The sequence below is a fragment of the Myotis davidii genome, unplaced genomic scaffold (genome assembly GCF_000327345.1).
Source record: "Myotis davidii unplaced genomic scaffold, ASM32734v1 scaffold79, whole genome shotgun sequence".
Classification (NCBI taxonomy): domain Eukaryota; kingdom Metazoa; phylum Chordata; class Mammalia; order Chiroptera; family Vespertilionidae; genus Myotis; species Myotis davidii.
The window spans coordinates 3,454,876-3,482,306 of NW_006294339.1; the positions used below are offsets into that span (position 1 = coordinate 3,454,876).

The 27,431-nt window shown below is 37.9% G+C and overlaps 1 protein-coding gene across 3 annotated transcripts in view; it reads right to left on the reverse strand.

The window, feature by feature from the left end:
• Positions 1-27,431, reverse strand: part of USP24 (ubiquitin specific peptidase 24) — a 97,319-nt gene that overhangs the window by 55,097 nt on the left and 14,791 nt on the right. The window contains exons 8-27 of one of the 3 annotated variants that reach the window (XM_015566967.1): positions 23,359-23,433; positions 22,631-22,789; positions 21,011-21,125; positions 20,709-20,812; positions 18,215-18,322; positions 17,924-18,019; positions 17,672-17,833; positions 17,436-17,480; positions 16,956-17,008; positions 15,454-15,517; positions 12,173-12,280; positions 11,379-11,528; positions 10,770-10,901; positions 10,069-10,180; positions 8,410-8,486; positions 7,381-7,521; positions 7,155-7,208; positions 5,824-5,939; positions 847-913; positions 610-720 (exon numbers count right to left, since the gene is read on the reverse strand). In XM_015566967.1, coding sequence (XP_015422453.1) covers positions 610-720; positions 847-913; positions 5,824-5,939; positions 7,155-7,208; positions 7,381-7,521; positions 8,410-8,486; positions 10,069-10,180; positions 10,770-10,901; positions 11,379-11,528; positions 12,173-12,280; positions 15,454-15,517; positions 16,956-17,008; positions 17,436-17,480; positions 17,672-17,833; positions 17,924-18,019; positions 18,215-18,322; positions 20,709-20,812; positions 21,011-21,125; positions 22,631-22,789; positions 23,359-23,433 — 2,049 coding nt within the window. Of the gene's footprint in view, positions 1-609; positions 721-846; positions 914-5,823; positions 5,940-7,154; positions 7,209-7,380; positions 7,522-8,409; positions 8,487-10,068; positions 10,181-10,769; positions 10,902-11,378; positions 11,529-12,172; positions 12,281-15,453; positions 15,518-16,955; positions 17,009-17,435; positions 17,481-17,671; positions 17,834-17,923; positions 18,020-18,214; positions 18,323-20,708; positions 20,813-21,010; positions 21,126-22,630; positions 22,790-23,358; positions 23,434-27,431 lie in introns of those variants that run through there. The other 2 variants (XM_015566965.1, XM_015566966.1) reach the window with 2 other exon arrangements.

Consider the following 27,431-nt stretch of genomic DNA (forward strand, 5'->3'; position numbering starts at 1 on the left):
GGACCGCTCACCTGCCTGTCTACCTGATCACCCCTAATCCCTCTGCCTGCCCGATCACCCCTAACCTCTCTGCTTGCCGGCCTGATCACCTCTAACCACCTCTGCCTGACAGCCTAATTGCCCCTAACTGCTCCCCTGCTGGCCTGATCACCTCTAACTGCTCCCCTGCCTGCCTGATCACCCCTAACCACCTCTACCTGCTGGCCTGATCGCTCCTAACCACCTCTGCCTGCCAATCTGGTCGCCCCTAACTGCCCTCCCCTGACGGCCTGGTCACCCCTAACTGCCCTCCCCAGCCAGCATGGTCACCCCTAACCACCTCTGCCTCAGCCCCCACCACTGTGGCTTTGTCCAAAAGGACGTCTGGAAGATGTCTGGTCTAATTAGCATATTACCCTTTTATTAGTATAGATGATACTCACCACCACCTGATATTGTATTATGTATTTGCCTATATGTCTGTTTACACCTCATCAGTTCCCTTTCATTTCAGGTCTTTATTCTAAATTTGTTTACCAGCTTTTAGAATAATCACTCATACATCTTTATCAATAGTGTTGTGAAAGTAAGACAATATGAAAATGGCCACAAAGCTTAATGTAAACCCACCTCTACAGTAAAGGTATCTTTGGTAGACTCATAAGTAACATTAAGCGTTAGAAGATGTCCATGAAATGAGGCACCATGAGGTAGAATAGTTCGTAGAACAGAATAAAAATCCTTGAAAAAGATAATAAACAAGTTAGATTCACAGTGCCACTGTTAAACATCTCAAAAATACATACCTAACACATTGAGTCTAATAATGGGATGATTCAGTTGCTTTAGAAAAAAAGAGAGGCTTACCTCTATAGTGATCACATAACGTTCTGCCAGAAGCAGCAATCTCTCAATGATTACAAGTTTAGTGGATCTATAGATTAGAAAAAATTTTAAACATATTTGAAATGAATTGCTGATTTGAGCTCAATTCCAGTCTGTTTCACCCAAACCCCAATCAACAGGTAGCAGTCATTGGTCAAAGACTGAAATTTGCAAAGACTAAACTTCCCTTTCATCCAAGGAGGAGGTAACGCAAGCAGTCCACAGCTGCAGTGCACAGATGGCATAAGGGAGGAGAAGATTGACCCTCCCACATTTCCTTTCCTTTCCTGTTCTTTTCTTTCTTCTTTTTTAAACAGCTGTTCCATAAATAGAGGACCTGGGTCTCCAGGCCCATTTGTCCATCAATCCACCAAGAATAAAAAATCAGTGAGCTTGACTCTCATTGTTTTACATCTAAAATATGCTACATAATTCTGTAAACACAGGGAATCAAAGTTCTAAACTGCCTGAAAATTAGAAGACAAATGCAAACCAGGAAGTATTCTACAAATAAGAGTTGCTATTTGGTTTTTTAAAATAATGTTTATTTTCAATTATAATTGATGTACTATATTGTATTAGTTTCAAATGTACAACCCAGTGATTAGACATTTATATCACTTACAAAGTGATCATCCTGATAAATCTAGTATCCATCCAACACTACATATTTATTATTATACTAGAGGCCCGATGCACGAAAATTCGTGCAAGAGTAGGTCTTTCTTCCCCTGGCTGCCAGCACCGGCTTCCCTCTGGCATCCGGGACCCAGGCTGCTTCCCTCTTCCGGCCGCCTGCAGGCACCCGGGACCTGCGCTGGCTTCCCTCCGGCCCGGCTTCTTCAGGAAGGATGTCCGAATGACGTCCGGTCTAATAATCCTTTATTATTATAGATTATTAACTATATTTCCTATGCTTTACTTTATAGTCCATGAATATTCTATAAGTATCAAATTGCACTTCTTGATCCCTTCACCCTTTTCACTCATTTCCCTAACCCCCTTCCCATCTAGCAACCATCAAAATATTCTTTGTATCTATGAGTTTGTTTCTATTCTGCTTGTTTATTGTTTTTTAGATTTCATATATAGGTGAAATGTTATGGTATTGTCTTTCTCTGACTTATTTCACTCAACACAATGCCCTCTAGGTTCATCCATGTTGTTGTAGATGGCAAGATTTCATTTTTTTTTATAGCCGAGTAGTATTCCATGATGCATACACACCACCTTTTCTTTATCCACTCACCTACTGATAGACACTTAGGTTACAATTTGTTTGAATTAGGCTAAGAATGAGGAGAAAAGGAAGAATAAACAATTATTCATCTGTGAACATTCTGTATAGTTCAAACTTAAAATATAAGAATTTGTAATCTAAGGGTTTTCAAAGTACTTAAGAAATCAACACATAGAAGACATAACCATCTCTGGGACAGAAAACACACAGCAAGGGAGCATGGAGTTCTAACAGACACTGAAAATGAGACCTGAGGTCTCTTTTAGTCAGACTTATGAATTCCTTATCATGTGAAATATAGTCGGCCCTCCATATCTGTGGGTTTAGCATTGTGGATTCAACCAACTATGGATCAAAACACCTTGAAAAACCAAAATCCCAGACAGTTCCAAAATGCAAAATTTGAATTTTCCATGACCTGAACACTACCCTGAATCCACACAAATCAAGTGATGTGTAGGTATACCCTGCTGTAGCCTACATGCAAACATAAATTAATGCAAATACTACACCATCTATCTATATAAAAGTGTAAGTGATGTCGCAACCGAATGGCTGACCGAATAGGCTGCATGGAGCGACCAGGCCAGTGGGGTGGGGGGGGGGGGGGAGGGAGGGCCGACCAAACAACTGAGCATCAGGCTGTGTGGGGCAACCAGGCCGGCCGGGGGGGCAGTGAGGGGCGATCAGGCAGGCAGGGAAGCGGTTAGGAGCCAGCAGGCCAGGATTGTGAGAGGGATGTCAGACTGCTGGTTTAGGCCTGATCCTGGCAGTCAGACATCCCACGAGGGGTCCCGGATTGGAGAGGGTGCAGTCTGGGCTGAGGGGACTCCCTCCGCCCCTGTGCATGAATTTCGTGCACCAGGCCTCTAGTTTTATATAAAGGACTTGAGGATCCTTGGATTTTGGTGTGTGTGTGTGTGTGTGTGTATGTGTGTGAGTGCACGCGCGCGTGCACCATGGAAGCAACCCCCCTTGAATACCAAGGGATGACTCTGATAGGACTGACTCCAATATCCAGCACTTACAGAGTCACAGCTCCATAACTTTACTGAAGAGAATGCTACATGTGTTCACACTGAGAGATGAAAAATCCAAATGCCTTTAAGTATTTGCTATTCCAGAAAGTCTACTTCAAATAGGTATATTTCTAAAACTGAAAAGAGGTACCACTATTTTCTAATACTTCATTAGCATTATTGGAAATTTTACTTGAAAAGAGTTGATTAAATACATATTAACAGTTCTGTTAAATACATTTAACCGAGTTCTGAATTCTTTCAGTCTATAAGCAGGAACCAGATTTGATATTCAGATGAAAAATCTTTAGGAAATATCTAAGTGCTATAAGTGTATTGTTGAGTACACTGTTTTAATTATGCTCAATAATCAATTAACCGCAGACATCACCATAGCACACTGAACAGCTGAGAGAACAGCTCCTCCCCCTTGAGCTGGAACAATTATGGTCACTAAAAAGTTCTTTCAAAACTGGTAAAATAATATAAAAACAATGTCCTGGTTCAAATGCAACGCTGATATTATACATTCTTATTAACTCTGTTTTTAAAGTTTATAATAAAAACTAGAGGCCCGGTACACAAAAATTTGTGCACTCGGGGGGGGTCCATCATCCTGGCCTGTGCCCTCTTGCAGTCTGGGACCCCTCGGGGAATGACCACCTGCTGCCTTAGGCCTGCTCCCTGGGGGATTGGGCCTAAGTTGGCAGTCAGACATCCCTCTGGCAGCCCGGGAGCCCTCAGGGGATGTCCACTTGCCAGCGGGGAGCAAGCCTAAGCTGCAGTGAAACATTCTTAGCGTTGCTGAGGAGGCGGGAGAGGCTCCCACCACCGCCGCTGCACTGGCAGCCGTCAGCCTGGCTTGTGGCTGACCAGAGCTCCCCCTGTGGGAGCGCACTGACCACCAGGGGGCATCTCCAGCATTGGGTTAATATGCATATAGTCATTCTGATTGGCTGGTGGGTGTGGCTTAGGGCATAGCAGAGGTGTGGTCAATTTGCATGTTTCTCTTTTATTAGATTAGATATTTAAAAATTATGTGGTTTTGCTCTGTAGTCAAATATGAAATGATTTACAGTAAAAATCATTTAGTAAAAAGGAAAAAAACCACACTTATGAACCCCAATATTTCATAAATGTATTTCTATTCTGGTTTGTCAGACAAATGAATTATTGAGAATCTAGGTCATAGAGATGGACTACAATTTATAAACATATAATTAGGAATTCTTAATGCACATTCTTAGTGAAAGTCTATTTATGAGATACTTCTAAACATGTGGGAATGCAAAAGCGATGTAATGTGTTCTTATCATGAGTTCAATATATAATCACTTTCTGCCATTTAAAAAAGAGGTTCTAGAGGGTTGAGTATTATTGGCTGCCTTCACATTAATAAAACATCACTATACAATACTCATTTTTAAAAAGATAAAGAGTGTGAACAAGGATATTGTTTTGATTCCATTTCTAAATAAAATGAAAAGGAATATACCCAACTGTAAATAAAAATACATACACACATACATAAAGTCATTCCAGGAGCTGAGAGAGACTGTATGAGTACCCATCACTAGAGGGCAGCAGAGTGAGGTGCAGAGACCCTCTATGAGCACCTGTCAAGGTTTCCTGGGAATCACTGATTTGGTGCTGCTTACCAGTAATGGAAGACTCATAAAGCCTCACAAAAATGTTCTAGTTGTTTCAATCTCATGTTTCTAAATATTTATCTATTCTACTTACTATATCAAAAAACTGGAACAAATACTGAATTCAGATTTCACTGATTGAAATCTCTAAACACAGCAATGTGATTAAGAGACAATGTCAGTTCCATTTTAACACAAATATTTGGGGATGAAGTTCCCATAAAACATTATTTTAAGTAAATAGTATTTTAACTATGAATATATTATAATGTACACTTTTAATTAATCATCATCCTCCACTTCATTTTGCTTATGCTATGAATGCTTTGGATTTGATTATTCAAGGAGAAAATTTGTAAGATGTCTAAGTAAGTAAATATTTAAAACGTTAAAAAATTACTCTTCTTCTAATTAATGGATCTTTATTCCATCATAATGGAGAAATGACTCACTACACCGTTTTAAAAAGTTAAATGAATAAAAAACCCACAAAGAAACCTTGTCTACTAGGTAGAGGAGTAGGAGCAGAGTAATATTTGGGTGGTTATGATAATGACCTACAAATCTTCAAGAGATACAAATTTGGGGATATATAATGGAAAACATAATCTCCCAGGACATGACTGTTTGCAAAGTTTTGAAATAAAATGAAGAAATCAACAATTGAGAGATCTCCATAGGAGGGGAAAAAATGTATCAATTATTTTTTAAACTGTATATATATAATTGCAAATATTAGAAACCTCACATGTGTGTGTGTGCGTGTGTGTGTGTGTGTGTGTATACATATATAGATGTATATATACAAACATACCAGTTAGCCCTGTGATGAATCTGTGTGCGAGTAGCTTGCTGCCACTTGCCTCAACTGGCCACCCCACCCACCGCCGCTGGTAGCTCTCTACCGATATTAGCTCGCTGCCCCGCCCCCTTCTGTAGCTCTCCACCACTTGTAGATGGGTTGTGATGTTATGACGTACTGGCTAATTTGCATATTCCTCTAATTACATATATATATATAGTATTTGTTGTAACTTCTGCAATCACTTACCTATATGGAGACTGAACTGATGTTGCTACAGTTGGCATGGCAGTTGCTGTAAGCATTTTTGTTGCTCTGGTCACAGCATGTGTTAGAGTGGGGCCGCCAAGTGCTGAACTGGCTGCCTGTGAAATAAGAAATAATCATTCTAGATCAGGATTTCTCAGCCTCAGATCAATTGGCATTTTGGGCTGGAAACTTCTCTGTTGTGGAAGACTGTCTCAGGTATTGTAGGATATTTAGCAGGATATATATCCCTGACCTCTACCAGCAGGTGCCAGTAGGATTCTTCAAAATGTGACAACTAAAAAGGTCTCCTGACACTGCCACATGAACTGTGGGAGGCAAAATAACTCCCAGTTGATAACTACTATTCTATGTATGTTAATACATGGTACCTCATTTAGAGGAATTTTTTAAATATATTTTTGATTTCAGAGAGGAAGGGAGGAGAGAGAGATAGAAACATCAATGATGAGAATCATTGATCGGCTGACTCCTGCTCACCCCCCACAGGGATTGAGCCCCCAACCTGGGCATGTGCCCTGACCAGGAATTGAACCATGACTTCTGTTTCATGGGTTGACACTCAACCACTGACTCACACTGGGCAGGCTAAATGTTTTTTATGATGACCTATCTGGATGGAAGTCATGACTTGGGAAAGCCTACACATATTCTAGCACATACTCATCACCAAAATGTTTAACTTATTAACATTTGGGGGAAGTAGCACTTTATATTTTTAGAATACTCTTTATTGGATATTAAAAAACAAGCACAGATTAAGAAAGAAGATGAATGTTCAATGTTTTAACGTATCATGCTAGAAATAAGGCATTACATGTGAAATGAATTACACAGCAGGCTGTCTAGGGGGAAAGACAACCAACAACACCTACTAATGAGTATCCTGGTATGGCCTTTAATAGCATTTATAATATAAACTAGGTGAAACATGGGAAGCATGGAAAAAGAAGCAAGTGCTTATATAAAAGTCCTGAACCAAAAAGTAAAAAGGAGGAAAAGAATCCATTGGAAATGTGGAGTGGAGCAGACCCGAAGACAGAAAACAGGTTCCTATACCCTCAGAGGGAGGTGGGTAAAGCAGGGAAGAGGGTGGTGGAGGAAAAAGAAGAAATGTCTATAGATACTTGTATGTGGGGGCATCAAGGTAAGCATCTGCTCCCTGCATTACAATATGGCTGGTTCACGGATTCTTCAACAGGATCCAGCCACAAATAGCAACTACATACATGATCTCAAAATATAAAATTATAAAAGGAAAGAAAAAGAAAGCATTTATTTAAAAAACAGGTTAAATAAAATTTGCTACTCACTTCTAATCTTGTATAGCAATCAGCAATGAATTTCTTATGCAATGATACAGAATCCTAAAAGTAAGAGGTATATGGAAATTAAACTTCGTCTGGCATTTAGCTGTAATCATTAAGGACAAATGTCAACATAAAGAAGTCAACTTTTAGGCATGCTAACTTATAAATAAAAATAAATACAATCTTCTGCCCTTTTGTGTTTGACTACCTTCTTCCTGTAGATACCCACCTTCTTTAACCTAGGATTTAGATTAATGTAACTATAGTTTATGATTAACTGAATAGCTTCATTTGCAATTTCTTCATCAGGTGATTCCATGGCTATTTTCCAAATGAAATCCATTCCTATCAATTCCAGCTTTTCTACATACTGTTCAAAAGAAAAGAAAAATAATACACCAAGGTCACAAAATTAAAATTATTTTCTGTTACACTGTAAGTTCACACCTCTTTAGTTCAATATGAATTAAGGCTGTAAAGAACTAACTATATGAGAACACTACTGTACCAATATGGAACTTAAAAGACAACCAACCACAGACACACTGGGCCATGCCCAAGGGAACCAGAGTAGATGTGAAGAAGATTTTTTCCACTTACACCTGCACCCATACTAGACATCTACCCAACTGAACTACTGATGCAGAACTAGCAAAGCGTGAGATGGGTGCCATCCTCAGGAGCTTTTTTTCAGAAGAAAATGAAGTCAAGCTAGAAGTAGTTAATACTCCTTGGAGCTCAATTCAGACTTCCCAAGGGCTTAAAAGGTCTTGTAAAAATTCTTACTATCCAGGAAACCAGGTCAAGAAATGTTCTTAGAAAAGAGAGTTATTTTTTGCCTTTCTTTTTAAAGGAGCACATATATATATAAACAGCTGTACACATTCTATAGATCATTTTCCTGCTTCATTGTCTGCTCCTAAAGTTTTCTCCCCAAATCCTTGCCACTGCAATCTCAGAACTGAAGACTTTGTTACTTTGTTAGGAATATGCGGGTTGATGGGTCTGAGGAGTTGGAAGTGTAGATGGAACTAACCTACTCTACACTGACCGAGCCTCAGGAAGCCACTGGCAGCCCCGGGTCAGTAAGAAGCAGAGGGATCTAAGAGGTCAGTTGTCATCAATGCAGAAAACAGCAGACAAAGGATACCCAGTCTTTTAAAAAACTTCATGTTTCACTGTTTATAGCATGTTTTTGCTGAATATAAAATTTTACCAGATTATTTAAATTATTCAGATTCGAGAACAATGTACTTACCAACTGAGCTCCTTGTCTTTTCAATCGATGATCACAGAGATTCACATTTTCAAAAAAAGTCTTAAATAAGTTAAAACCTGAAATTAGAGAATGTCAAATAAATTCCTGTACTGTAAGCAAAGACTCAAAAGCATATCAAGGACTGAAACTAAAATACTCAGGACAAAACATAGGCACAAATTTTTAAGACCTTGGATTAGGCAATAGTTTCTTAGATATGGTCCCCAAAGTACAAGTAACCAAAGAAAAAACAGATACACTGGACTAAATCAAAATTAAAAACTTTTGTACTTAAAAGGACTGTCAAGAAAGTGAAAAGACAACCCATAGAATGGGACAAAATATTTGGAAATCATATTTCTGACAAGGAGCTAGTATGCAGAATACATAAGGAACTCTTACAATTCAACAACAAAAAAAAAGACAAATAACCTAATTAAAAAATGGGCAATAGATTTGAATAGGCATTTCTCCAAATATATACAAATGGCTGGTAAACACATGAAGAGTCAATCTCATTAGTCTTCAGGGAAATGCAAATCAATACCATGCGATACCACTTCACACCCACTAGGATGGCTAAAATAAAAAATATAGACATTAACAAGTGCTGGTGAGGAAGCAGAGAAATTGAAATTCTCACACATTGCTGGTGGGATTATAAAATAGTGCAGCCACACTGCAAAAGTTTGGTAGTTCCTCAAATATTAATTTTCTGATATAGCAATTCCATCCTGGGTATATATGCTCAAGAGAAATAAAAACCTCTGTCCACACAAAACTTGTACATGAATATTTGTAGAAGCATGATTAATAGCCAGAGAGTGTTAACAACCCAAATGTCCATCAACTGATGAATGGATAAACAAAATGTGGTATAGGCTCACAATGGTATTATTTGGCCTAACTGGAATGAAGTACATGCAACAACTAACCTGGGGTGAACCTTGAAATTATCATGCCTCAGCATAATGAAAAATGCCAGACCCATGTTGTACAATTCCATTTATATGAAATGTTTCGATTAGGAGAGTCCATAAAGACAGAAACTGTATTAGAGACTGGGGGTAGGGGTGAACGGGGAGTGACTGCTAAAAGGTACAGAATTTCCTTTGGTGATGAAAATGTTCTGGGATTAAAAAGTGGCGAAGATTGCACAACTTTGTGAATATACTAAAAGCCACTGATTTTACACTTTTAAAAAGTGAACTTTACGGTATATAAATTATATATCAATAAAAAATTTCAGTTAAAATAAACACCCAAAAGGAAGATTTCTATACTTTGAGAAAATTTGACTTTAAATGAATCCTTTTTGTTCTAAGTAACTTCATAAAAAGACAATTTTGGCAATTTGAATTATCAGGCCATATGATTTAAAAAACTAATTATAAGATAACATTTATACAGAAAAGAATTTATCATGTGACAGGAACAAAACTGTACACAAACAGAATTATAAAGGCAATGCTTATTAAAAATACATTTCATTTTCAAAATGTGTATAAATATTTAAGTATGTAAACATTTTTGTGGGGCACCCTGTATAAACATCACAAACATATTCCATACTGCTTGGTTGCTTCTGGAAAGTTGGCTTAGAAGGGAAGAATACAATTTTTTAAAGAACTGAAAAAATGATTCTGTGTTTTTTCCTACCATTCATAGTGATTTCATATGATTCCAATTTAAGAATCTTCTCCTTGAAGAGCTGCTGCTGAACATCACTCTCAAGGTCATGTTGCCCTTTTGTAAACCATTCAAAACACATCTGTGGATCAAGACAAATATTACCCTACAACTAAAATCCACTCCAGAAAAATACATATTCCAAATTGGGACAGTAAAGATAAATTAGTTGTAATTCTTCAAAAGTTTATATTGCCCAAATACCACTCAAAATGGAAATGCTTAGAACTCTGGACTAAATAAAGCATTAAGTTACTAGCAATCTTTCCCACAGATAATGTATATATTCCCACTTTTCTTAGAATTTTATACTTGAGTTTTTCCACAAATATTTATTAAGAAGCCAGGCATTGTGCTAGGCACTATCACATACTTAGTCTTTTCAACAATCCTATCAAGTAGTTAATATTATTCCATAAAATGAGAAGAAGAAACAGCGATTCACTGCTAGTAAATGTCAAAACAGGTGTTGAGCTCCTGGTTTAATCTATTTTCCGCTGTTTAATTATAGTTCTAAAATCTGTCTAGGCCTTCATTCTTCTTTGATGTTTCTGGGGTAAAATGACATTAAACGAACTCAGCTTTCTATTTGTAACTTAAAATTAGTTTCATGTGACAGGAAGAAAAACACACTAAAAGATATAACTTTGTCCACAATACCATCTTCTTACCTCTCTATCTAATTCACAAACATCCTGGCCAGTCACAAGACACTCCCAGATTTCCTTGGCACGATTCCAACCCAAATACAGAGTAGCTTCTTGCAAGAAAAATGCCAGAAATTTTAGATGGGCTTCTAAATACTGCAAAAAGAAAATGATAATTATTGAACTCCAGGCATTCATAACTAAAAGCAAAATTTAAAAAACAAAATAAAACTTTAAAAAACAGTTCTACTAATGCTTTCCCATATAATTTATGGTAAATGTGAGAAATCTGTTTACAAGCTGACAGTACAACATAGTAGAAGCTACTTCAAGTCTATTAAAAATTCAGTTGCCTTAGATAATAAAATATGATTTCAGCAATCTCAAAAAGTAAAACATCATAAACTCACAACCAGTCAGTTAAGATTTTTTTCCTCTAACTTAAAAAAATACTACTACTAATCAATTGATTTGAAAACAAAAACAACTATCTACAGAATTGACAATTAGTATTTCATGTCAAAGTCAAAGAAAAGATGTCTATTTTTATTACTTTATCATAATGCAGTTCTTAGCGCAAAAAGTCCAAATGAACATTGTAAATCTTGAAATAAAAGCAGTGCCAATACCCACCTCCCGGTAAGTGTATCGGCCATCCACTAGTGTTGAACCAGTCAGGCCTCCAGGTCCAGCCATGGCTGCTGCAAGCCGATGACAAGCTATCAAACTTCCCGTTACCAATTTCACTATTTCAAAATTTTTCTTCAAGTCTTGAATAATGCTCTTGGCAAAAACAACCAAAAACAAAAATGGTATGAAAATTTAGTTATTTTGTCATTTTAATACAAACTTCTGTTAGCAAGTAATCCTAGGTGAGTGATAGCAAACATGATTTCTTCACTCACATTTCTTACATGAAAGTAAATAAAATCAATCTGGTATGTACACTTACTAGGGAATTAATAAACTCCTCTGCAAAATTTTGCTTCTAAAAAATATTATTTTTCTTTTATAAAGAACTCTTTCAACAAAACTATCCAGATTTTTCTTCTCAAGTCTATTACATTGAGGAAGTTCTAGCTCCATAGTCACACTAATTTTTTGTAATATAAAGTAAACCTTTGAGTTCTTTCAAGCAAATTTCTAAAATACCATTCTAACTTTTAAAAACTGGCCTAGTGATGTTAATATATAGGTAATAAAAGGAAATAAAAATGAGTGAAGGATACATAAAAAGAAAAGCTCCACAGAAATGAAAGCAGAATGATGTTTAAACTCAAAATTATTAAATAATACAAATGCATTACATTAATAACCATAAAATGTAAAATAGTGACAAGACTCAGCGATCTTATTCATGTTTTGTTATTATAAAAAGTTACGAAACAACTGTATGATAATCGGACTTGGCTATACTATACTCTTACCTTGTCTTGCTTTTGATAGGTTTGTTTTATGAATGAACGGGTGATTTCATGGAGCTGACGCAAAGCTGGTACCACCCATACAAACTGGGGATTGTTAAGCTGACATGACTAGAGTTAAAAAGAAGTTACATAAATTAAATTTAAAAATAAATGGCAGACAAAACTTATTAGCTATAAAAAATGTCCACGTCAATTAGGCTTCACTATTGCACATTCTATTATTTTTCTCCTCACATTGCTCATTTATAGCTTATCTCATGCATTCATAATTCAGTCTTCAGCTTCTTATTCTGCATGCAATTTCCTAAGGCCAAGAACTGCAAACAGGAGTGGATGTGAAGTGACAGCAAATGTACAGGGGTACGTCAGCAAAAAACAGACAACAAGGAATTAGCAACTTCAAAGGATAGATTAAGTAGCATAGGCTGCTAGGACATGTTGAGATAATAAAATAAATTGATGGCAAAAGCTTATCTTGGATAAGACAGAACTGGCTGATAAGTAAAATGGTATAAAAACATAGTTTTCTATAATTATATGATTAAGATACCAATGATATGATTAAGATACTGATAGTGGTCTAAATATTAAAGGAAATATTCACAATCTGCTTGTATTTCCTAGTTTAAACAATTTTATAAGAGATAGTTCTATTTATATTAATTACTATAGCCACTTTATACTTATACTTTATATTTTTCAAAACACTTTTAAAACTAAGTACAAGTTTAAGTCCTGAATATTTACTTTACAGGCTAATTTTTTTAAGCTTTGCTTCTTCAAGTCTTTCTATAACATGAAGAGCCCTATGGGGGGAAAAACTTTTGATGTCCTTTGTAGAAAAACATCCTACTACTGAATATGTAAATGAGAGAGCTCTATTGCCAAACCAATTGGCTTTCCTAGAAACTAGCCAATCAATCAGCCAATACCATATTTCCTGGATTCTAAGATACAAGTTTTATAAATTTCAACAAATCCTGAAATTGATGCTTCTTACAACTATGTCAAAAGAAACTTAGCCTCTAAACATAGGAGTAAGTTTTGATACAGTTGTCCTTACTTGAGTATGTGCAAATTTAGCTGTAGAGAAAGTTATCTGTTCCTCTACCTCTCCGTTTATTTATCACTTGGTATAGGAAACACCAACCAATGAAGGTTTCTTAACTTTAAATGTTACAAAAAGATTACACTATAATGTAAAACTGACTAGCGTGTCACGTCCACAATTCAATTAAAAGCAAAGAAAACTGCTAGTGGTCTCAGAATAAAGCATTTTCCAAAGCCAGGAGAATTTTGTGTGACAGACTCATATCCTGTGAAGGGCTGTACCACTCAGCACTAAAGGCCTCTCTGTCCAAAGGTGTACCTTAATTCAAGAGAAGTTGTTTAGCGTGTAGTATACACAATTTAATGAAGTAAAAAAGCAGCTTGAATTTTATGAGAAAGGACAAGGACACAAAACTCCATACTCTTCAACATGTCTCAAAATTATACAGTCAATCTTAAAAGATTTCAAAGAGGTCAAAACCATGATTATAGCTAATGAAAAGTAGTGTGCCACAGTGAAGCTGTACATACTGGTCAAAAGGAAGCTGAGGCAAACTCTGAATCTAAACAAATGTATGATAAAAGTGAAATGTAGTTTCTCTTTTACTTCTTTATAAACTTATTAAATCTTGCATCTTAGAATCAGAGAAATAAAGTATATACAGGGTGGGGCAAAAGTAGGTCTACAGTTGTAATGAAAATAACACAATAATTAATAACATAAGAATATGTTTTGTGTACTCAGAAGTGTAAGCCTACTTTTGCCATACTCTGTATTAAAGGCCAAATTTGCAAGACTAGCTAGAATATTTCTAAAATATAGAAGTTGAAAAATGGCAGTTTAGGCTAATTCTTAGGCCTAAAATAAACTGAGACCTTCTAAAAGGATTACAAACATAAGGACATAAAATTAACACATTAGCAAATAATTGATATATTAAAAAGTATTATGACCAATTAAGTCAATTAGGATTAGAATACTTTTGACATTAAAAATTATTCTTTGAAGGTAGCTCATTATCAAATAAATTTTTAAAAAAACCACAAAAAGATAAAACTAGAATTTAAAAAGTATTTCTGATATGACCTTTCTAAAGTTTAGCAAACAGGACAGATATTATTTATTCTATCATATCTATGACGTTATGTTGCTAAGTTACAAGAAAAATTTAAGCTACTCTTCTCCACTTATAAAAGAGGCAAAGATTATGGTGAACATTAAAATAAACATACCTGATAATATCTAATAAGGGAGCTGAGCTTCATAAGTGGGAGTTAACTGGTTTGGCCTGCAAATCTATGCCTAGATCCCTCTTTTCACTGCTGTGAAGTGACCAGTTAGTCTCCCAGTGTTTCTAGTGATGAGGAGCTCAGGAGGCAGTGTTCTGCTTCAGGCTATTTTCACTGAAGTTTATTCATCTATCATACTGAAACATGCCTTCCCATAACTTCTTAGAAGCCATAAAAGTGAAGTTGAATAAAACTTCTCTGTAACAATCCTCCCAGTATCTACAGAAAGCTTTCATATTCTTTCTAGAGTTCTCTTTTCTCAAAGCTGAAGATCCCCACTTGTTCATTTGTCTTATTTATCCAGACCTTGCAATTTATCTAGAATTAAAATAAAAGTTTTTACATGAGAGAGTATTTTTTAAAAAGTATTTCCCCCTTTCCTGACCACATCACTGTGAGACTGTACTGAGGACATCTTGGTACATTTACTTTCAGTTACGTGTTTTGGCAAATGGAGGCCACTCAACTATGGGTAACACTTTTAGTGTATTTGAAGGGTGAAGGGGAGGAAGTAAGAGGAAGGGGAGCAACATTTACTGAAAGGCTGCCAGGCATTGAACTAGGAGGCCTTGAGATAACGACTTAAGGAATATGCAAATATCACTAATTAAGTAAAAATGGTTTTTTTTGGTTTAGTAATTTTTTTGGATGAGTACATTTAAACTTTTTAATTGAAGGAAAAAAGAAGTGAAATAAGATGGAGAAGGTTGGGGTAGACAGTGGAAGGTATAAAGGAAGCAAAAGAAAGAGGACCAAGGAAGCCAAGGGTATCCTGGCAGAATCTACAGAAAAATAAAGTTAAGAAATAAAGGTCAGAATTTCTGAACACAACAGTGGAACTTGGGAATTTTAAGAGTGTCAAAAGCAGGGGCAAAGGGAACCAGTTGGGGAAATAGGTAGCTGAGGGGAGAGGGAGGAAGAGGTGGGTGGTCTTGTCTTACCCTTTGCTTAGTTTCTGTGGAGCCTGGCAGGGAGACATAATCCCCAGTCAGCCCACCTTGCTGCCTGGCAGGAAAGGGCATAGCACAGAAAACACCTTTAGTGGCAGGATATACATCGCCCCGCCTGGGTCATGTCCAGGGGCTTAGATCTTCCCACTGCCCCCCTTCAGCCACGTGCACTTTAAAAGAACATCTGTAAAAGCACTTAGTCAACTGAAAAGTGCCATATAAATGCAAGATATTATTATTTGGAATAAAATAATGATACATCAGGATTTCTTTACTGGGAGCAGTGGGAAATAAAAGGAAGAATATTCTTTTCAAGACTCACAAAATAACTCCAAAATTCTCCCTATTTTTGAGTTTTGTCATGAAACAACAGATATGAATGAAGTGACTGCAAAGAGAAGCAATAAAGATGTAGTGAAGCTACTGGCTGGAAGAGCTAAGTAGTGCTTAGCTGTAATGAGGAAGGAACAGAGATCAGGAAGGTATTTTCTGGGTTTAAACGTCATTTTTCTGGAGGGGGAAGAAGTCCCTTCAGCTTTAACCTTCATTTTCTATAAAGAAATATATATGTTACTAAGAAGAAAAGACCATTTTTTTATGGATATCCTTTTCCTCTTACTATTATTAATGAAGGACCTAAAACTTCTTACGTAACTCTGGATTAGTTTCAATCATAAAGACAGAGGCTGCTAAATTATCTGAAAGGCTGAGCTGAGAAAACTGGAAACATTCCAATTGTATCTGAGTAGGAAGAGAGCAATGCTGTTGAATTAAAGAAGTAATTCCTCATAACCAGAGCACCACCAGCCCGTTTGTGAACAACTTTTAAACAATCTCTGAAGCTAGACAATATGCAAAAAATTCACTTGATCAAATTCCAATGTCAGAAATATAAAACACCAAGTTTTTAAATGCCCCCAACTAAACTTTAGGACCAAATATAAATAAGACAATAAAAGCCCACTGAATCACCAAAACCTCTTAATAAGAACTAAGAATCTCCGAGTATACCAATGACAATCAACAATAGTCAAGATCTTTAAAGAAATACTTCTTAGTGAAAGCTAAGAAAAATGATTTACCAACGAAATTACTAAGCCATTAACTATTTACCAAAACCTTTTATGTTAACAGTGAAATGAAATCCCTCTGGCTGCTAGGCTTACGTTTTGTCTGGGCAACCTCAGGGCCTCCGTAGGAGGAGGACACGGCTCCTATGACCAGGGCCGTTGCAACACCGGGTGTGTGTCCAGTGAGCAGCCACTGTGATCAGCCCTCTAAGAGGAGAGACTTGACATCTGAGGACAGGAGCAACAGGAGAGCAGCAATGACCACTGCTTCCTCTGCTAACTACCCTTTTAAAGGACAGTCCAGAGTCCACTGGAACCTGAGGCCAGAGCCCTGCAGGGTAGGGCTTGTACAGAGGGACTGCCCTCTTGCGGTCACTGCCCAAACCTACCTTCTAAAATGGAGTCCCAGCAGCAGACACTCACCCATTCACTGTTTGTCTAAGGAGGTACTTTAGGAACACATCTGAATCAAGCACCTAAAAAAATGACCATGTGCCAGCACTGAAGGAAATTTCTCACTCTCTCTCTCTCCTTCTTACTCTATAAATGTTCCTCCATGGGAGAAAAATGGTCATATTTACTTAGAATCCACTGTACTTATTTAAGCTGTCCACACTTTGGAATTAATTTTAAAAAGGTTAAGTTGAAGTTCTTATAATTTTATGAAAATAACATAATAAAACTACTCTGAATCTGATTCTGGATATTCCCCCCTCCCCCTGAGAATCAATAACTCAAGCTGTAAATAATAAAGCACAGGTCATAAATATTTAAATAGCGATTTGTATTGCACATTAGTCTAAGAAATACTAAAACACATTATTTTTAAATTATAATACAATTTATTTTTTAAAATTATTAAATTAGTATGCCTTTTAGTTGGTTCCATCTGCAAATTCTTACCTTGAATCCATCCTTCTTTTTTTCCAAACCTGACCATTCTCCAGGCTGAAAAATTGTTTTAAGAAAAATATAAGTGACTTGGTAAGTAGTTATAATGTCCCAATCTTGGATTCTAAAGGTAAAAGCTTCCAGAAGACATTTAGTTTAAATTATATAATAGTGGAGGAAAATTATCTGACTCTAATTCTCAGACAGAACTATTGTTCTGACAAAACCAGATCAAACATAAAACCAACCCTTTTAATATCTTCTATGCACTTGATGATGTAGCTCCTCTTGATCGCTTCTTTCACTGCATATGCGTCACTAAGGATTGTCAGGTGTTCATCCAAAGCTTGCTGAATGAGGCTGCTGGGCAGTGTTGGAAGATGAGCCAGTTCCCAGAGTACATCTAACACCTACAATAATAATCATATGATAAGCCAGCCAATACACAAGGAAACTGCTTTAAGTATTTATAGATAGAAAAATCCACTGGATTTCCCTGCCTTTCCAGAAGTGGTCTCAAAGCGAGCTTCCCGGCCTATCCGTCCAATCAGGCTCAATAGCTTCTGTCTTACTCGATCGCTCTCAGTTTCCCAGCTCTGTAAAACAGAAAGACAAGAATTAGTACACTATACAGTGTCATCAAACTGGCAAAATATGCAAAACTTTAAACTTGAACTAAAAATGTTTAATAAAGTAAAAAGAGTACATTTAAACACTACTAATTTAGGGGGGCAAACCTCAAAATAAGCTTATTTTAGAAAAACGTGAAAGGATATTTGATTGGCACATACCTTCTGAATGAGAACAAACAAATGATTGAGCTGATCTGAATTAAACTTGACAGCTGCTGCAGCAATAATAGTATGAATATTCTCGATCACAGTAGATGATTGTCCTGACTAGAAAGGAGACATTGGGAGAAAGTTAGGTCTTGGAACTTGGAAAAACCCAAGTCTTCTCCCTGGTAATTTATAGAAGCAAAAGAGTCTAATCAGCATTCACTTCCATGATAATACTGGCAAGACTATGAAGCAAACATTATTAATGGTTACCAGTTGGCCTTGTTTAAATTTCTAGCAGCATTAAATCTTTAATTACTTTACAAGACAATCATTCTCACTTTTCATAAATGAGCTTGATTGCCTCAGTTGAAGAGTTTTATCTGCCTCATTTTTAATTTTGCTCATAGATATTTTATGACTTCAATGAATATTTATTTATTCCATGAGCAGTTAGTCTCTGCTTCAGGGATGTAGACCCCATGGTTGACCTTATGTTGAAATTCACTTTATAGCCTCAATCACAATTCTGTCATGCCTCACTATTCACTATGTGAGTAGGAGGGCTTTTAAATATTCAATTACACAACAACTAGAGGCCCGATGCACAAAATTCGTGCAAGAATAGGCCTTCCTTCCCGCTGCTGCCGGCACCGGCTTCCCTCTGGCACCCAGGACCCGGGCTTCCCTCCATCCTGGCTTCATCCGGAAGGTCATCCAGAAGGATGTCAGATCTAATTAGCTATTACACTTTTGTTATTATAGAAGATTTGCTCAGTATCTACTAAACACACACACTTCGTGAATGTAGCAGGGATAAATAAAATATATATCATGGTCTCTAATCCTCAATCTATGTGAATTCAAAACTTACAAAACAAAATTATGACCGTATTCAAGTAAGGTCAAGACATGGGAAATAAAATTCAGGGTTTTTTTTCAGTCTTACACCTAAACTTTCTATAGTCTGTTATGTAATGCCAGGCTGTGCTCCCAGTATGTTCTAGCAATGTGAGGTACTCCTGGGAGATGAGCAGGCAGGAGGAAGAAAAAAGTGTATCTGGTTTGTGCTTGGGGACTGGATGCAGGTGCTGATATTTGTGGCAGCAGGGATTCTGGAGCCCTGGTGGCGGTATCGCCTCTTTTGACAGTTTAGCACGTGCAGTGAAATAACCTCCCAAAACAGCTTCCCTTCCTTGGACTTAATATCCCTTTTCATGTTTTGTTGTTCCAACATTTATACTTCCCCTTTTTGTTCTTCTGTCCTAGCAACATCTTTGCAAACAATGCCCTATATTCAATTCCCTCTGAGATACCTAGCACGGTTTCTGTTTCCTGACTGGATTCTGACTGATACAGTAGAGATAGCCAAGGTGAGCTCCAGGTTTCATTCTGGCTTAGCAACTAGATGAAGAATACTACCGTTACTGAAGTAGACTGGAAAATTACTAGGCTTGGCTATGTTGAATTTGAGATGCCTATGAGATAACACAGGTAAAGGGGTAACAGGTATTTAGGTATACTGCCCGGGAGCTCTAAGAAGAGGTGTGAATTAGAGATATACTAGTAATTCTGAGAGTCAGCAGCATCCAAATGTATTGGAAGTCATGGGGGTGGAGGGGAGAGGGGGAGATGAAACTGACCAGTGCAGGATTATATAATGAAAAAGGGCTAAAGACTAAGACTTGAAAAAAACTCATATTCACAAGGTAGAAGACATAAGTTAGTAAATGAGATTTAAGAAGGAATGCCAGAAAAGTAGGGGAATTGACTGTTAACAAAGTGAAGGAAAAAGGAATGAAGGGTATAACTGATTCTGTCACAGATGCTGAGAGTTTTGGTAAGATGAGATCTATAAACTCAATATGACTACCATCCTCATTTAATAGAATTAAATGGGAAAACTGTATTAATGAATACTGAAAAGAAATATAGTAAAAAGAAGACTGGAATGATAAACAAGACATACCTATTCCTAGCTCTGCCACTAACTGCTACACAGCCTGAAGTAAGGCTTTTCATTTTTCAATCTGAGAAATGAGAAGACTAGACTAGATCAGTAAGTAGTTTTACACCTTTTGAGTAGAAGAATCCTTTTTACATATACAATCTTAATAGCAACTCTATTTTTTTTAAAAAAAATAGTTTTATTGACTTCAGAGAGGAAGGGAGAAGGAGTGAGGGCTAGAAACATCAACGATAAGAGAGAATTATTGATCAGCTGCCTCCTGTACACCTTTATAGGGGATTGAGCCCATAACCCCAGGCATGTGCTCTACAGGGTTCAATTCTGGAACTGAACTGTGACCTCCTGGTTCATAGGTCGATGCTCAACCACTGAGCACACTGGCCGTCCTTAATAGCAACTCTAAACTGTACAGATTTCAGTAGAGTTGCTCGGGTTAAAGCAAGAATGAAGTTCCATTTTCCTGCTTACTCTCCATTCTCTTCCTTTCGTTATTATAAAAATGTCAGGTGAAAGCAAAAATAACTCTAATTAACTTACCTGTATCTTCCAAATTTTAGTGAGTTCATCTAAAGATAATTTACTGCCCAAGAGTTCAATAATTCCCTTTATACGATCACAGTACTGCGCTTGGTCTATGTTGCCTACGAGAAGAAACAGCAGAGGGGCAGGCAGGTACAGTGAACACTGACTTTGTAAATATGATTCTAGTAATTCAAAGCAATATTAACTTTCTATAAGATTATTCAAAGGCTAATCAAAGCAACAATTGCATAGATTTTTTATACAAAAATGTTATTTATAATTATGTATGAGGTAATATTATTTTAAAAGCAACTTACCTTCCAGTGCAATTGAAAGAACTGAGTTTTCAACTAGCCAATCTAACAATCTGTCTGTATCTATAGCATTCTTCACAGATTTGGATAAAGTGCTATCTTCTATTAGTTTGGTTACCTAAAAACAAATAAACAAAACACACCAGGATTATTGACAGAAAGTAATGCAAATATGCATAATCAAAATCTTCACATATATACATATCCTGTGACTTTTATAGTGTTACAATATGGTCTGACAAGTAGCTAAAATATATCAAAGGCCAGTTATTAGACAAAACAGATTACTTGTGATATCTTTTTTTAAAAGTATGGAGCCATTCTTATGACTCAGACTTCCTGGGCCACCGCTAACTGCCTCAGGGATAAGTATCTGATCCAAATTTCAATCAAGGCATGTCCTCCAAATTCTATACTTGGGACCGAAGAGCAAGTTAACTAGTCCCTCCAGGGTGATGGGAGCAATGTGGGGCCATGATGTCTACCATATGAAGGATGTTACTCTGCCGGTAGAAGAACAACAAAGCCAACAAGCTCAGAAAAGCAGAGTTAAGACTTCGAAAGAGTCTTGGATGCGGTCAGGTCTTGAATTCTAATTGTTCTTGTTGCCCACATGTCTTCCTGCCCCTTACTTGGTTTGGCTAGTCAATTCTTCGTTCATATGAAACAGCCCAGCCTTCTTCCACTAAATTTCTCTATGGCCTAGGACAGCGGTCACCAACCTTTCAGACCTCACAGACCACCAGCAGTATGCAGATGACCGGTTGGCGACCGCTGGCCTAGGATGATTTAAGATGAGCTTATTTCACTTCCAGCTAAGAATCTTAGTTAATACAAAACTGAAGGAAAAAGATTGGAATTATTATAACTCAACTCTATTGGTTCCATCTGTCACTCACTAAAATCAACTACGTAAACACATTTGAAATATAATAAAAGGAATTGTACCCTTAGGCTAAAAAATAAATCTCAAACTGTGTATGTCAAGAAATTATGTTCTAGGAAATATCACGAAAGCATCAAATATTTCAAACATTTCAGAGAACAAATTTTTAATATAATCTAAAAAAGTCACGTTATTAACATAATTAGAGGCCTGTGCCCTCTTGCAATCTGGGACCCCTCGGGGGATGTCAGACTGCTGGTTTCAGCCCGATCCCTGCAGGCCAGGCCGAGGGACCCCAGCAGTGCATGAATCTGTGCACTGGGCCAGTTTCAACCTGATCCCTGCAGGCCATGCCAAGGTACCCTACCAGTGCATGGATGCACCGAGCCTCTAGTATGCATGTAAGATCTTTGGTTAATCTCTTCTCACCCTCCCCCTTCCCTCTGAGATTCATCAGTCTGTTCCATGTTTCCATGCCTGTGCATTAAGTGTCTGCCCCCTGGTGGTCAGTGCACCTCATAGCTACTGGTCAAATGGTCGAACAGTCCGCTGGTTGCTTAGGCTTTTATATACATAGATTATAAACATACACACCATTTCACATATAATCACATCCCTTTTTTGTATGATTACAAGAAATTGTTCATTTCCCAACATTTTTATATAATAACCATAAGTTTTGGCAGAATTTAAAGTGTCTGTGCTTTAAGTCTTCTAGAAACAAATGAAAAACTTACTTCTTTGAGGGAATTCATTTTAGCGCTAAAATGGGGTGATTTCAGCATGCGCAGTAGGATGTCTAATCGAAGGTCGTCCACTACAGTCACCAGATCTGGTTGGAAGCGCATGCAAAGTAACTTGATGGCAGACAAGAGCTCGGGGATACTAACCAATCTCTTTTATGAAAAACACATACGCACACACAAAAACAAAAAAGGAAACATAAAAACATTTTTATCCCAATTCTTACACACACAGGAAATACAGGACATTTTCAATAACAATGGTCTGTGCTATCTGATACTCCACATGGTCAATCAGCTGCATTTTGCTTCTCAACATGGGTGAGCAATGGAAAGGAAAGGATCCTGTGAGAAATTCAAGGCAGACAAATAAATCATGTTGTTGCATGTTTAACTGCTTTAAACAAATTTGGATAAACTTTTAGTACTGAATTATTTTAAAGCTTCTTCATTGCTATACAAATTACATTAAAATCAACATGTTAGTAAAATTCTGAATGATGTCACTGAGAAGCCTATATTTATTCTATTGACTGAGATAGCACCAACCATTTATGCTTCAGAAGCAGCATTTTTCAATTAGAAAATGTATAATTAATTTGATATGAGTTGTATAGGACCAGAATCCAAAGAACAATGGAGTGTGAACTGAGCCCCAAGTCCTGGCTCTGCTTCCATGGACCAATAGGCACTGGGGCCTGTCTGCTGGAGACAGCACTTACCTTGTCTTTGAGGTCCTTTTCCTCCACACTCCGCACATCCTGGATTGTAGTAAGGATGACCGGGTCTAGCATAGGCTACAGAAAAAAAGTACTACCTTAATAAAAAGTCCTGAATCTGTCCTAAAATTAGAGAGGAGATACTTCATTCACCTTCCACAAAGGAGACAGTGCAATTCTAGTAGCAGAGCTAACACTACCTTGCTAATACCATTCCAAGAAAACCTTTAACTGCGTTTATGCCTCAGCTTCTTTAATATCAGAGGGGGGAATCCCTGTAATTACAATCTTATAACAGTAACTTTAAAGAGCAACCAAAGGGATATGGACTTTTAAAAATTAAGCACAAATATGTATTAAATTTGTAATAAAGTAAATATTTTGCATTTGATTTTAAAAAATGAATATAAGCACAGAGCACAAAAAATATGCTATTATATGCACTACTTTTGCTTGCTGATATAAATGAGGCCCATAGATGAGACTCACACAACACATTACTCCAGGATGGTAGCATAATCAGACAACTAACTGTAAACAGTATGTGAGAAGTAGTCAAATACTAGCTAAATCTAAATGATCACTTCCATCTAAGTAAAATAATTTTTAAAACTTATCTGGTGATGAAAGAAGATGAACAATATTTGGCTGTGAAAGCTAAGAAGACATTAGCAATGAGTTAAAATGACATCAGGCAATTAACCAAATAGAATTTCTTAATGTTGGTTGTACAGTGAGGACTGAGGGCTGTTAGGGTAAAGTCAAGGCACACTGTTCTTGTCAGCACGTGCCAGCCCTGCTTCTCACTGCAACTCTGTGAGATAAGCATGATCACCACCATTTCACAGATCAGGAAGTCAAGGCACAGGAGTTACAGCAAAATCACACAAGCTACAAATGGTAGAAACAACTATTAATTTATGGCAAGTAACATGGGATGACTATGACATGAATTTAAGGTTGGGTAGTTTAATATAATAAAATAAAGATGAAGTTAAATATGCTTTGGTTGGAAAGTCATCTACTTTACTCTTTTTCAAGTAATCCTATACTTGTATATAAAACCTGAAATTTCTAAAGAACTTAGTATTAACTAGCAGCTGGAATATTTATGCTGAATCTCTTTCCACGGAGCATTGCATGCATTTAAAAATCCAATCCTGGCTTTGTTACTAAAAAGCCAATTATTAAATTATTAATTCTTGTTAAATTATTAAATATTCAAATCACTTTGCCTCTGTGTCTTAGTGTTTCAATTACAAAACTAATGGTTACAGTTAGATGCTTACTAAGTTGAAAGAATACTAGATGTTTATCAAGAGCTTAATATCCAGAATGAAAAAATCCTGTCATTCTATTTCATTTGAAAATCTTGCAGTATTACTTTGACATCTAAAGAAGGCATTAACACTGGAAATAGCAGAAATTTCCAGAACCTACTAAAAAAATCGTATCTCCCTTGTTAAAATGGCCCTAAGTAAATCATGTTTTAGAAAGAAGGAATTGTGGATAGAAAACATTGCCCCCAAAGGACACGGCGCTTTTAAATTTACAGTGATTTTTAAAAATCTCTAACAGTTACCAGTTTCACATACTCATTTATAAATAAAATAATAAATGGAGGTATTTCAGTGTGATATTTTATTCAGTAAAGCTTATTAACTGAAATAGAAAGGAAATGAGAGTATAATAGGCCTTAAGCACTATAAAACTGAACATTCACAGCTTTGAGTATTCTATGATCTGTTGACTTACAACATGCAGAGACAGGAAATCAGACAAGATGTGCTATCAAGCTGTTATTCCGTAGTGAGAGATTCAGCTAGTAAGTTAGTCTAGTGGGTTGTTCAACATTGATCTAATTTAATACATAATGGTACTGAACCTTAAAAATCCTGTGAAGGGAGTGGGATTTATGCAGCCTTTTTACAGACAAGGAAATGAAGAAAAATATATGCTGTTATATATATAAACTAGAGGCCTGGTGCACAAAATTTGTGCACATGGATGGGGGGCGGGTCCCTCAGCCCAAACTGCACCTTCTCGCACCTCCATGGAGCAGGCCTGAGCCATCAGTCGGACATCCTTAGTGTTGCCGTGGAGGCAGGAGTGGCTTCCATCACCACTGCTGCGCTAGCCAGCCATGAGCCCAGCTTCTGGCTGAGCGGCGCTCCCCCTGCGGGAGCGTACTGACCACCAGGGGACAGCTCCTGCATTGAGCGTCTGCCCCCTGGTGGTCAGTGTGTGTCGTAGCAACCGGTAGTTCTGTTCTGTTGATTTGCATATTAGCCTTTTGTTATATAGGATAATGTCATATTATGGACGAGGCCTCTAATTCAATTTTTTTTAGGTAAAGGGAGGGGAAGAATTTTCACTTGAGCCTGAAGCTAAAATTGCCCTTAGCTCAAAAATCTGCATACCACTGAGACACATCTTGATGAGGCTCATTCTGAACCCATACACTGTTCTATTATGTGTATAAGTATTGGGAGCTATCTTATCTCTTTAGTGAAAGGAACCTTTTGTTATGTTACAATGACTAACTTTATCTCATGAGTTGTGTTTTGGCTTCAAGCCTGCAAGTATTCATGCAGCAACTTCAGTGCTTCTTGTTCAATATTTACCTGGCATATCTTTTATTTTATTTTCTCTAAATCTTTCTAGATTTTTATGTATTAGATAGGAATAGCCCATGGACACAGACAATAGTCTGGCTAAGGCCTGGAAGGGGTGGGTGCAGGGTGGAGGAGATCAATGGGGGAATAATAAAACTAAAACAAAGGGACATCTGTAATACTTTCAACAATAAAGATACATTTTAAATAAAGAAAAATATCTTAGTTGAAAAGAGTTTTATGTGAAATAATATAAGTAATTGCTCTACACTGTACTTTATATTCTCAACTCCTCTCAGAGAGATGTTAATTGACCCTATGTTCACTGACTGCAGGACTGGCTTTCGCCACGCTGACCCAACACTGACTGCCACAGGGCTGCGATCAGACCCTGCTTTTCTCTCTGGGCCTCTGTCTGGGCCTGATCACAGCCCCCATGGCAGTCAGTGCTGGGTTGCTGAGGCTAATAAAGAGGGTTTTAGATTCTGGCACGTAAATGTGTTTCCTGCTTATCCATGACGGCAGGCCGAGCGCAGACACTGGCACAGCCACAGTTCTTTACTCCTTCCCAGGCCTCCGTCCAAGGGCTGCGCAGGCGCTTCACACAGGGAGGGGGACGGAGAGCAGGTGGGGCAGCCCTGCTTTTCCCAGACCTTCTGTCTCAGTCCCCATCTTCCTGCTCCGGGTCTTCTGTAGGGTCTTCCTTTTGAGGCGAATTCAGGCATCTGAGGGACAGTTTATCACAGCTGTTTTCCGTGTGGGTGGTCAACAGGGGGGTGTTCCTGAATCAGGCTTCCTTCGGCATTGCAGTGGAGGGTGGGGAGGGGAGACAGCATGAAGGTGCAAACACAACCCGTGGGGAAGTCTCGCTGAGCACCTTATGTATACCTTCTTTATATCTGGTGGGTGTCTCCCCTCAGAAAGAGCGCTCCCTATGTCTGCAACCAGTAGGTATGTGTGTATGTTGGGGTGTGGGGTGGGTGGGTGAGGCTGGTTGGCTGCTGCAGTGCCCTCATAGCAAGGGGAACCGAGAGCAGGTCCCCATCTTCCTGCTCTGGGTCTGTAGGGTCTTCCTTTTGAGGTGGATTCAGGCGTCTGGGGGACATGTTTATCACACCCTGTTTCCCGTGTGGGTGGTCAACAGGGGGGTGTTCCTGAATCAGGCTTCTTTCGGCATTGCAGGGGTGGGGTGGGGGGAGGGGAGACAGCATGAAGGTGCAAACACAACTCATGGGGACTGAGTTAGGTATACAGAAGACTGAGCGCCTTCTGTATACCTTCCTTACACCTGGTGGGCGTCTCCCCTCAGAAAGGGTGCTCCCTATGTCTGCGACCAGTAGGTGTGTGTGTGTTAGAGGGCATGGGGGGGAGCAGATGAGGCTGGTTGGCTGCTGCAGTGCCCTCATAGCCAGTGACAGCGGGTGGGGCAGAGTACCTGGGACCCTGGATTCCCCCTGCTGC